Genomic DNA, 13223 nt, shown 5'->3' on the forward strand with positions numbered 1-13223 from the left:
AGAGAAAAGATCAATCGTAAAACAAATATGTAGAGCATGGGTCTTCAACCTTTGGCCCTCCAGCTGCTGAGAAACTACAGATCCCAATATGCCCTGCCACCATTTTAGCATGCTGTTATATCAAAACGGTGGCAAGGGATGCTGGGATGTGTAGTTTCACAGCAGCTGGAGGCCCAAAGGTTGAAGACCTCTTATGTAGAGTGTGGCCTTTATGCCATCAGCACTCTCCAGAGCCCATGGTAGGTATAATTTATAGCAGATTATTATTCTTTTGCAATTGTACATTACAGAATGAGTAAAGTACACATCTTCTAATCTATTCATGCACTCCCCCACCCCGAGACAAATGTTTGCAATTCACCAAAAAAAGGGAACATGTATTTTTAGTACATTTCTTTTACATTTTTACGTTGCTCAGATGCTTGGTTATGACACTTCTGTAATAAGATATACTAACAAAAGTGGTTTAAAAGTGAACAATTGTTCTTCCAGTTGAGAAAAACCAGGTTTGTAAAAGCAGTTTAGCAGTAATTGGTTTGTGTTGTTCACGGATACGTTATTCCCACAGAAAATTCAATAAGGTTATAAAAAAAAACCTGCAGTTCAGAATTACTCATTGTATTTTCTATGGACAAGCTCAAATGATTGCAACAACAAAGGCTGACACAAATATACAAATCAGAGACCTGCAGGGACTTAGGGCCTGATTCAGAGCCGGACGCTAATTTGTGGACGGTCGTTCAGGAAAAGGGGGTGGCTATTCAAATGAACCGTTCGCTCTTTGCGGTCTGTTGACGCCTCCATGTCTGAACGAGCGAACAAAACATTCGGTCGTTTTTTGGAAAAATACGCCCCCTGGCCGCTCGCACCATACGTCATGTCGGCTATTTAATAGATTAATCGAGTACATCGAACAGCGTATGAACTGCTCGCTATTCTTGTGGCTGGTTTTTCCTACCGCAATCTTGCGTGCAGTTCTGGCTATAAAATAACCAAGTGATGTGGTCGATGACGCTGCTGTTTTAATTCTGCACACCCTAAAAACGCCTGTTTTGACCTTTAAGCACGCCTGCGTTCTGATTTCCACTCCCCGTTTTCAAGCACCTTCCCCTGTTACCACCCACATACGCCTCCTCCTGTCACTCAAAATAGCAGGCATTCGCTATATAGTGAACAAACGATTTTTGGCCGCACTGACTGGTTCGCGCATGCGTATTACAGAACGTACGCATGCGCAGATGTGCGAACATCGCTCAGAACGAGCGTACGGCTGCTTACGAGCGGCTCTGAATGAGGTCCTTAATGCAGTCATTTAATGTTCAACCTTTCCACAGATGTATGAAGGTAGAATTTCCTGTCTGGTGAAGCCTTAAGCCGCATACACACTAGACTATTTTTTTGAACGATATGGACAATAATGATATTGTTCAACGATATATCGTTACTATCTTACAGAGTGTTTGCAGTGAACAACCAATGATGCGCGCTCCAGCAGGTCGTTAACGATGTTTGCAATATCGTCAGAAAGTGTCTGTTCAGAGATGTGGCAGGAAGAAGTCACTGAATGATATCGTTCAGTGTATACACCCAATATCTTTCACCAAATCGTCATGCGTGTATGCCCCTTTAGATACTTCTATCATCTTGTTGCTGTAGAAAGATGCAGAAGTATGGACATCCCATGTGATATGATCACCGATACAGACTCTATACTCACATGGAGATCATTGAGGTAGAGACACGCAGCCGTCTTAGCAAAGCACCTGACATAAGGAAGATGCACTAAGCCTTGGAGAGTGATAAAGTACCAACCAATCAGCTCCTGTCAATTTACAGGCTGTGTTTGGAAAATGACAGTTAGGAGCTGATTGGTTGGTACTTCATCACTCTGCAAGGCTTAGTGCATCTCCCCAGCGTGGATGCAGAAAGTGGGGCATGCTACGGTCCTTCATCTCTGTCCATTGCCCACTATGATAAGATGGACATAAGCAGTCATATGTCTCTCCTCCATTCACTCAGCACTGGTGGAAGAGTAATAATAGTTGACCTTCCCTCTACCAATCTCCATCCTCAGCAGGCAGACGAGAGGGGGGAATCTCATTATGGGAATGAGTCACTGACAGCATCACAGCACAAAATAGGAAGCAAGCAGGATGCACTCACATTCATTGAAATGATCTTCCCCATGTGTAAGTTAAATTCCCCGATGAAGACAGCACCCTCTAATGCTGGCCACACACATAGCAATATTTTACCCAATCTGGCCGATTCCGACACATTGGAATGACAGATCGTGTAAAATATAACCAAATCCTGAGTAAATCATGAGTCCCCACTTACGATCACGATGTGATGCGCGTCCCTGCTGGTCGCACATTGCATCTTCAGATCTGCCATGCAGTAGGGCAGATCTGACAATCTAGGAGGCGAAGCACTGTGACAGTCTGACTGCAGGAGCGATCGTATGAAGATTGGACACCAATAGGGGTATTCAGTATGGAGCGAAAACGCCATTTCTGCAAGGTTTTCGCTCGGATGACGTCATTTTCGCCGTTTTCACTTTTACACCGTATTCAATTTGAAAACTTTTCGCCGGTGCGAAAAGTATATTGCATTCGACCCTGCGGAAAAGTATCACCAAGGAATGGGCGGCGAAAAAAAAAGTGCAGAATTGGGGTTTTGGGGTGCAACATTTTGGAAACCACCCTGCAACCTTCAGACAGTCCGCCAAAGGTAAACTGTGTCAAAAAAAAAAAAAAAAAATACCTCAGAAGACCCCAAAAAAACACTTTCATTTTGAGGGAGAAAAAAAAAACTGGGGGGTACAAAGTTAAAAACAAGCGAACTACAATCTAGGGGGGTCCCGAAGTATGGCCCAGATGTTTTTTTTCATTGCAGGTGTTTGCAGCAGGTGGTTTTTTCACGTTCACTTTAGCAACTTTTAAATATGCTCAACCCCATTTTCAAGTACCCAAAATTTGCTGGGACTACTTATTTTCTGCAAAATAAACTTCTAAATACTATTCTTCATCACCTTCCCAAATCCCCAAAATAGCAGCTATCAAGCCCGTTTAAAGACCCCAAAAACCTTCAGCAGGGCTAATCGGGGGTATACAGAGTGATCCCCCATGTCAGAGCATCTTTTTGGGGGTGTTAGGGTGATTTACCCAAAAATCAGCAAAGTTTTCGCTGATTTCACGTTCGTCGGGTGCCGTTTTCGACGATTTCATATTGAATACGGGTATAAGCGGGGGCGCGCCCGATACTTTTTCGCCGGCAAAAGCTCCGATGTGCAGCGAAAACTTCGGCACTCATAGACGGCGAAGTTTACGTTTCATATTGAATACCCCTGCAAATTGTGTGCAGATCGTGTGCAGAGCTGCCGAGGAGAGTTTCAAGGGAAATCGTACACATCGGCTGATCGTGTGCAGATCGCCATGTGTGTGGTCACCTTAAGTGTTTGAACTATAGATGACTGCCGTAGCTCACCCAAAGGTGGCACTAGCCCAGCATTTACCTGTCATAAACTGGGTCACAGAAAGTCACATTAAATGACACATGTTGCACATTAAGCTGCCTATACACTCAGAGCCTGGCAATTGGAAAAAGCACAAAGCAGACAGACCTATGTATTATTTTCCCACAGGTCAGATTGTACTGATCTGGCCATACAGAACTTGGGCACAATTAAAGCAGGCGACACACAAGCACAACTCTTAGCTATGTGCCAATACAGGGCAGAAAGGGCATTTAGAGGGGCCCCGTACAGCAGAAGTTATTATGAACATTTATAAGCAGATACACAGAAACAGGGCCGGCTCCTGACATGTTCTGTCAGTGCGGCCGCACAGAGGCGCCGGGTCCGGCTGAAGAAAAACCCCGCCCTCCACTCACCTGCTGCAGGTATTGTTTTATGGTCAGGGGGAGGATGCAGGGAAGGAGCGGGCGGAGGAGAAGCACGGGGTGGCGCTGGGTGCAGAGACACCTAGTACCGACCCTGCACAGAAACACATTGGGTACAAAGAAATGGAAAAATGTGGCCCTAAAAAAAAGTGCCAACAAAAAATAAAATTCAGCAAAATGGCCACCAAGTCCGTATGGAAAGGTCGGGGGAAGGCACTTTGTTACCATTCTCTGCATCCCCATAGAGGTGCGAGGGAAATTTAGCATATATTGTGTATAATAATAGGTGTAACGTGCACAGCTAGACATCACAGTGATGTCTGTCATCACATCGCATAGAATTTAAGTGTTACCGTATTTACTTAGATCTGTTTATAATACATTTTGTTATAAAATAGTACTATGAGTTTTGTAGGTTAGCAGCCCAGAGCACTTTAGCTTTGAAATTAATATTAATTCTATATACACCGTCACATAAGATAGCATTCCCGCTAGACTGCAGGCAGGGCAGGGCACTGAGGGAGGGGGCAGGTCCTTGTGACACGCCTCTAATTTGTCACGCTAGGGGGCGTGCCCAGCACTTACGGAGGTGGTAGGCTTCCCCCAAGCTCTCTTTTCACGGTGAATAGATGCCATGGGCACGGCGTCTAGTCAGCAGGCGAAGATCGTTTCACCGCAACTTTTCCAACCCTCGGTACACTGCCGCCCGTGGGTGGGGAATGCTCAGGGCAAGCTGTTGTAGCAGGATGCCACTAAAAGGACGGGGCGCATTTTGCCCTTTTAAAATAGAGCAGGCCGCAGCGCCCTGCTAAAACAGCCTAGCAGGAACACTAAAAGACCTGCATAGGTATTAATGAACTGTGTGTTTAAATCTGGGGGGATGGGAGGACTAGAATTGCAAGTTTGGGGCATTCATTTTGGTGAAGGTACAGGGTATTTATTCTAGTGGGAAGAAAAGTCAGAATGTAAAAAAAAAAATGGGACATGTTTCATGACCAATCTAAAAGGCTCACATGTAGCATTTCACCAGGACTGACACTTTCTAAAGAACATTGGGACTGATTCAGAGTTATACGCTAATGTTGCCGCATCTGCAATTTTCCTAACTATGGATGTGTGAAAATACGCTTATGCAACAGCGGCCAAAACATATACTGAGACGCCCACCTGAGACATCGCAACGGATTACACATACGCAGCATGGGACGACGATCAGGAAAACATCGACTTTTTCAGTGAGTCTATGATCAGTCAGAATGGCAACCGTAACTGAGACATCGGAGCTGGGGCGTCTTAAGAGAGGAGGGGGCCCATGTGAATTCCCAGTTCGGGGCCCCCTCCTCTCTCACCAGTGGCCGGCAACAGACTGACTAGAGTGTGCCCAGAGTCTACTTCGCATGTGCAGATCGCCATGTGTGTGGTCACCTTAAGTGTTTAAACTATAGATGACTGCTGTAGCTCACCCAAAGGTGGCACCAGCCCAGCATTTACCTGACAAACTGGGTCACAGAAAGTCACATTAAATGACACATGTTGCACATTAAGCTGCCTATACACTCAGAGCCTGCCAATTGGACAAAGCAGACAGACCTATGTATTATTTTCCCACAGGTCAGATTGTACTGATCTGGCCATACAGAACTTGGGCACAATCAATGCAGGTGACACACAAGCACAACTCTTAGCTATGTGCCAATACAGGGCAGAAAGGGCATTTAGAGGGGCCCCGTACAGCAGAAGTTATTATGAACATTTATAAGCAGATACACAGAAACAGGGCCGGCTCCTGACATGTTCTGTCAGTGCGGCCGCACAGAGGAGCCGGGTCCGGCTGAAGAAAAACCCCGCCCTCCACTCACCTGCTGCAGGTATTGTTTTATGGTCAGGGGGAGGATGCAGGGAAGGAGCGGGCGGAGGAGAAGCACGGGGTGGCGCTGGGTGCAGAGACACCTAGTGCCGACCCTGCACAGAAACACATTGGGTACAAAGAAATGGAAAAATGTGGCCCTAAAAAAAAGTGCCAACAAAAAATAAAATTCAGCAAAATGGCCACCAAGTCCGTATGGAAAGGTCGGGGGAAGGCACTTTGTTACAATTCTCTGCAACCCCATAGAGGTGCGAGGGAGATTTAGCATATATTGTGTATAATAATAGGTGTAATGTGCACAGCTAGACGTCACAGTGATGTCTGTCATCACATCGCATAGAATTTAAATGTTACCGTATTTATTTAGATCTGTTTATAATACATTTTGTTATAAAATAGTACTGTGAGTTTTGTAGGTTAGCAGCCCAGAGCACTTTAGCTTTGAAATTAATATTAATTCGATATACACCGTCACATAAGATAGCATTCCCGCTAGACTGCAGGCAGGGCAGGGCGGTGAGGGAGACGGCAGGAAGCCTCTGCGCAAACGTGCACGCTCCCGAAAAGAGGAGTGACTGGATGGGAGGGGGCAGGTCCTTGTGACACGCCTCTAATTTGTCACGCTTGGGGGCGTGCCCAGCACTTACGGAGGTGGTAGGCTTCCCCAAAGCTCTCTTTTCACGGTGAATAGATGCCATGGGCACGGCGTCTAGTCAGCAGGCGGAGATCGTTCACCGCAACTTTTCCCACCCTCGGTACACTGCCGCCCGTGGGTGGGGAATGCTCAGGGCATGCTGTTGTAGCAGGATGCCACTAAAAGGACAGGGCGCATTTTGCCCTTTTAAAATAGAGCAGGCCGCAGCGCCCTGCTAAAACAGCCTAGCAGGAACACTAAAAGACCTGCATAGGTATTAATGAACTGTGTGTTTAAATCTGGGGGGATGGGAGGACTAGAATTGCAAGTTTGGGGCATTTATTTTGGTGAAGGTACAGGGTATTTATTCTAGTGGGGGAGAAAAGTCAGAATGTAAAAAAAAAAATGGGACATGTTTCATGAACAAACTAAAAGAGTTATACACTAATGTTGCCACATCTGCGATTTTCCTAACTATGAATGTGTGAAAATACGCTTATGCAACAGCGGCCAAGACATATACTGAGACGCCCACCTGAGACATCGCAATGGATTACACATACGCAGCATGGGACGCCGATCAGGAAAACATCAACTTTTTCAGTTAATCTATGATCAGTCAGAATGGCAACTGTAACTGAGACATCGGAGCAGGGGCGTCTTAAGAGAGGAGGGGGACCCATGTGAATTCCCAGTTCGGGGTCCCCTCATCTCTCCCCAGTGGCCGGCAACAGACTGACTAGAGTGTGCCCAGAGTCTACTGCACATGCGCAGATTGCCAGGGAAATGGCGCGGCCACCATTTCCCTGGCGATTTCCTTACTGCACATGCACAAAACACCAGAAAAATGGCCGCAGCACCCATTTTCCTGCATTTTGAGCAGCGCTGAGACACCCGACGCGGGACCTCGGAGAGGTAAGTTTTAGATAATATGGGCATGCACCGCACACCCTGCAACCATTATAGATACGCCTCTGCGCCGGAGCCATGTTTCCTACGTACAGGATTGCAGATGCAGAATGTGACACGCTCCCGAAACGGTCGAGACACGACTGTGTTTTTAGCCGACACTCCCTGTAGCCTCCTCCAAACGCTACCTGACTGTCAATCACACTGCAAATAACGACTTGTAGCGCGTGACTGCAGTAATGTACCTTTACACATGCGCAGTGGCAAAAAAAGGCCGCTCCATTTGCGAAAACACATTTACTTTGTGCCCAAGGCAATGGCTCACACATCTGATTTACACCGTTACTGAAAAATAAGCGAATGCAGCACACAAAGGGTTAACTATAGACATCTCTGAGGTGATTTGTGAATGTGAAGGGAAGGAATGGTATGCAGGTGGGGGAGGCCAGCCTAAAGTGGGGATTGGGCAAGGGAGAAGGTATTTCCCAACATGACAGCTGACAGAGTCTAGGCAAGCTTGTTTTTATTATGGATTTAGCTTCACCAGGACAATCTGGAATTGAAGTAGGGAGTAAATGATCTAGCTGTGCCCACTTGCTATGTATGTGATAGAGAAAGGAATTGAAACACATACTGATTGATTGAATTCTGTCAAATTAACATGTGTGTGCTTGGGATGTTGGGAATTCAGGCCCTCATTCAGAGCCACTCGCTAGCGGCAGTACGCTCGTTCCGAGCGATGTTCGCACATCTGCGCATGCGTACGGATCGTTATACGCATGCGCGAACCAGTCAGTGCGGCCGAAATTCATGCGCTCGCAATATAGCGAATGCCTGCTATTTTGAGTGACAGAATGAGGCGTATGTGGGTGGTAACAGGGGAAGGTGCTTGAAAATGGGGAGTGGAGATCCGAACGCAGGCGTGCTTAAAGGTCAAAACGGGCGTTTTATGGGTGTGCATAATTAATACAGCAGCGTCATTGACCACGTCACTGGGTTATTTTATAGCCAGAACTGCTCGCAAAATTGTGGTAGCAAAAACCAACCACAAGAATAGCGAGCAGTTCATACGCTGGTCGATGTACTCGATTAATCTAATAAATAGCGGACATGACGTATGGTGCGAGCGGCCAGGGGGCGTTTTTAACAAATAAACGAGCGTATGTTTTGCTCGCTCGTTCAGACTTAGAGGTGTGAACAGACTGCAATTTGCGAACGGATCATTTGAATAGCCACCCCTTGTTTTTGAACGAACGACCGCAAATAGCGAACGGCTCTGAATCAGGCCCTCAGACTTTAAGCTCCAACTGGACAAGAACAAATATAAATGAAAAGTTTACTCTGTACAGTGCTGCCTTAATTCAGTGTCAAACAGGATTTCTAGAGGGGTGTTTCATTTTCGAGCAATGGCGGGCTGGGCCAGGGGGTAGGGTGCCATCTGCCCAACGTGCCGGTCCTCGCTTGGCTGGTCCCTACGTTGGCCCGCTGCCGCAATCGGAGCTGAGCTCTGATCGGGCAGCTATAGTCAGCCCGCGGGCCGCATGCGGCCCACATCCCTGCCACGATCGGAGCACAGCTCCGTTCGGGCAGTACAGGCTGGCAACAGTGGTCTCTGAAGCCTCTGATCACTTCAGAGGCCATCGTTCCCAGTGATGCAGTGCGCTGATGACGTCACCCGCAACGAGTGGAGCCTGCGCCTGCTGCTCCAGATCTAATTAGACCCAGTCAGCGGCAGCGTCTACGTGGGACGGCGTGGACTGGAGCGGTGCCCAGCGGCCGTCATGAAGAAAGGCAAGTACTGCACAGACAGGTGAGTGGGGCGTGTTCTATACTGGGAGGGGGCTCAGCATAAGGGGCATTACTTGAGGCACAAAATAAGGGGCATTACTGGGGGCTCTGCATAAAGGGACATTATTGGGGGCACTACTAAGGGCATTACCGGGGGGCTCTGCATAAATGGGCATTACTGGGGGCTTGCATAAGGGGCATTACTGGGGACTCTGCATAAAGGGGCATTACTCGGGAATCCGCATAAGGGGCATTACTGGGGGCTCTGCATAATGGGCACTATTAAGGACATTACTGGGGGCTCTGCATAAAGGGACATTAATGGGGGCTCTGCATAAAGGGAATTACTGGGGGCACAACATAAGGGCACTACTAAGGACATTACTGGGGGCACAACATAAGGGCCATTACTGGGGGTTCTGCATAAGGGGCACTACTAAGGACATTACTGGGGGCTCTGCATAAGGGGCACTACTAAGGCCATTACTGGGGGCTCTGCATAAGGGGCATTACTGGGTGCTCTGTATAAAGGGGCACTACTAAGGCCATTACTGGGGGCTCTGCATAAAGGGCCATTACTGGGGGCTCTGCATAAGGGGCATTACTGGGGGCTCTGCATAAAGGGGCACTACTAAGGACATTACTGGGGGCACAACATAAGGGGCATTACTGGGGCATTGCATACTGGGCACTACTAGGGCACTGCACTGGGTCTGGGGGAGTGGGGCTGAGAGATGCACACTGGGTCTGGGGGTGTGGAGCTGGGAGACGCACACTGGGTCTGGGGGAATGTTTTATTTAAGTGTATGATGCATTGAAACTAACATCCCTATTTGAGCCATTGATTAGGACACGCTCTAGCGGTCGATCTGTGCGCGATACCTCGCAATCTCTATTTAAGGATAAGCCGTTGTTTATGGGCCAGTGCCCTGGACTTGTCCCCCAGGCTATAAGTTGCCAGCCAGCCCCTGTTTTCGAGTGTGGCCTGTCCATGAAAAGGCCATAATTAGTTCTTATCCAGCTATAATATGTGTCATACAAAGTGTATTGTGTGTCAGAATTACAGCATATACAATTACAGTAAGACATTAAATGTGGCAGTAGGGCCATCCTGCCTGAGCTGAATGTTTTTATTTCAGATGTGGGCACCATTCCTGAGCATGGGAACAGTTCCGGGAGTCTGTGGGAGCAGCAGAAGAACCTAACACTGCCCTGGATATATATGTACATATTGATTTCCTTATGCACTAGATAGTGTATTATTATACAGTATTAATAATTAACCCTATTGATGCTCTATAGCAGTGAACCCGTAACAGTGCATGTTTTCAGGATCTCCTAGTTGGTGCATATGTGTATTTATTACTGGCTGACACATGTTAGATCTACAGGTGGTGATAATTATTTCATTTGTGATAAGGTGCATGCACAAGTAACGATTTGTTACCAACGATTTTCATTAACGATTTTCCTTCAGATTTTTCCCTTGAAATAAATGAACGATTTGGTGTTTTGTACGATGAACGACGAACGATTTTTTTTGCATGCATACAGTGAATGGACATCGTTCATCGTTCATTCTGTAAACCTTGAACGATTTTCTGAACGAAAATCATTACGTTGGACAGTCAGAAGGGACGATGAACGATAGATACCAACTACAAACGGGAGCGCGCACTGGTAGTTATCATTCATCGTTTGCTGCTTAAAACTGAACGAAAATTTTTTTTTTAACGGCTTTACGATAACAACGTCGTTAACGACAAATCGTTCAAAAAATCATTACGTGTGTACGCACCATTACTGAGAAGAACATGCAGCACTAGTAAATTTCTATTATATTACTATTTCTATGGTGGTCATGGTGTAGGCTGCGGAAGGGGGTTTCCAGTTGCGTTTGCCAATTAAATTGGTGGCGCTATATAAATAAATGATATTAATAATGTATACCCATCTAAAAGTAAGCTCTTTGTATGCAGTAGAAAACAAACTTTTCTAGAAGAGTCACTTATAAATGGCTATCTGACATCTTAAGCTGCGTTTCAAGGGAAATCGTACACAAATCGTACACATCAGCTTATCGTGGGAACATCGCTATGTGTGTGGGCACCTTAATGCGCAGTGGTAAAGTATACACATGAACTGTAGCAGTGACTAACACATGCATATGTGTAGCTGCGCACACAACACACTGGCACCACAGCAATGTGTGGTATGTATTTGGAAACTGGAATGTACTCTCCATGATACTCGGCTAGGATTGTAGACACACTGGTCCTTTAACCAATTCCCTGCTGAAACAGAGAAACCATGTTGTCATTTCCAGTCTCCAGAGGCTGAGCTGGGTAAGAAGCTTTTCTCTTCTAATAAAGAATACTGGGTGAATTCTGCTGACCTACTTCTAAGCATACACAATGTGACTGTGAGGACATCTCAGCTGTTTCACTAACTAGGACCTTGTGTAGTATACCCATGCTGGGGGATTACACAGAAGGGCTTTCCCCAGTATACAGAGAAGAGGCTGCCCTGGGTGCTCTAAGACCATTACTGCAATGTTCCAAAGCATGCAACATAGGGGACAGGGGGGGATTTGGGGAATGAGGGCCAGTAAGCTTATGCACACACTGTATCACTTACTGGTTACAGAGCCATTGGTCTCCATGCTGGTAAAATGCTGAGTTCAGCAGAAGCTCGTAGGGAACAGGCACAGAAGTTTCTTCCTAGTATCCACAGTCCCAGGACACCAGTGTCTGTGTGAGGAGGATGCACTCTTCCTGTCATAGGTCAGAGCCTCAGTGTAGTCTGCTCTGTCCTGGCTGGGACTCGGAACACGGATTTGGTCCAGCAATAATAAGCCTTTCAGCAGAGTCATTTGTACACGCCCAGCCTAACCCATCTCCTCTGCTCTGTCAGACTGTGCTGCTGTTGCAGGGAGGGAGTCTCGCACTCAGGGGGAGATTTAATAAAGCTTGGAGAGAGAGAAAATTGGAGATAAATAGCACCAACCAATCAGCTCCTAACTGTCATGTTACAGGCTGTATTTGAAAAGTGACAGTTAGGAGCTGATTGGTTGATGCTATTTATATCCAATTTTATCTCTCTCCAAGCTGTATTAAATCTCCCCCTCACTCTGCTCTGCACCGTCTCTGTCCCAACACGCAAGGTTAGCAGAGTGTCAGTCATACTGCTCGCATCTCCCCGCACCCCATGCGAAGGGAGGGCTTATACTGTATGATACTGTATGATACTTCAAAGGGATCTGACTTCTTTAAGTTCCTCAATAGTCGTGAATTGTGGATTTCCCTTCCCAATTGTGTGGACTGTTGAAGCCGGATGATTGGCTGAGACCAGATCTCAAGTTAATATCGGGTGACGCCATTTTATGTTGCCCCTGACGACGCCATCTTGTGTCGTCGGCATGAAACCACTGTGTCCGATGCTAATATGCTATTATTAGCACCGTGCGACTGCATTGCTAGCGCATATTGTTAAAAGTCCTACCATACCCCATATGCACATTAAATCATACATATAATATACAAAACGCACAACGCACAGTTGCGCTGCTTATTAAAACACTCTGCACATAAAACATATTAACGACTACACGCAATATCCTTACACTTACACATACCAAAACTTATAAAAAGGTTAATATTAGAGGTTTTATACGTTATCAACTCTATTGTGAAATACATATATTTGGTATCTAAGGTTTAGTACATGATAAGCAGACCATGTTTGGTGCCATTCTAAACCATTGTTTATTTGCAGACTTCCGGTTCCATCGGCAAGGAAATCGCAACATGCGTTTGCAAGTTATGGATCATAGAGAGATAGACATTGAAATGTACTCTGTAATGTTATGTTTATTAGCCAGTTTAGACTTGTTCTTCGGTGGGAAAACGGACAGAAAGAGCCGTTGGAGGGCTGAACTATTACAATACAAACTGACCTATGAACTGTATCGTAACAGAAGAACCAGGAGGAAGAACCAATGGGATTATGCCAACTCGTTCTATTGTATTGCCTATCTCTGCAAGGGTACATATGCAGGCACTCTAGATCCGGTAGTAAGTCATCTTTCTGTTGGCGAAGGTTTCATAGTTGATGCCGGGAAAT

General features: G+C 46.3%; 1 protein-coding gene across 1 annotated transcript in view; it reads right to left on the reverse strand.

Moving 5' to 3' along the window:
- The window catches only part of PLCD1 (phospholipase C delta 1), a 158920-nt gene extending 146831 nt beyond the window's left edge, over nucleotides 1-12089 (reverse strand). The window contains exon 1 of the mRNA XM_088446420.1: nucleotides 11739-12089. Coding sequence (XP_088302546.1) covers nucleotides 11739-11763 — 25 coding nt within the window. The 5' untranslated portion in view covers nucleotides 11764-12089. The remainder of the gene's footprint in view (nucleotides 1-11738) is intronic.
- Between the last annotated feature and the right edge of the window lie 1134 nt (nucleotides 12090-13223).

The sequence above is a fragment of the Taudactylus pleione genome, unplaced genomic scaffold (assembly GCF_031769625.1).
Source record: "Taudactylus pleione unplaced genomic scaffold, aTauple2 ptg000398l, whole genome shotgun sequence".
In the NCBI taxonomy this organism is placed as follows: Eukaryota; Metazoa; Chordata; class Amphibia; order Anura; family Myobatrachidae; genus Taudactylus; species Taudactylus pleione.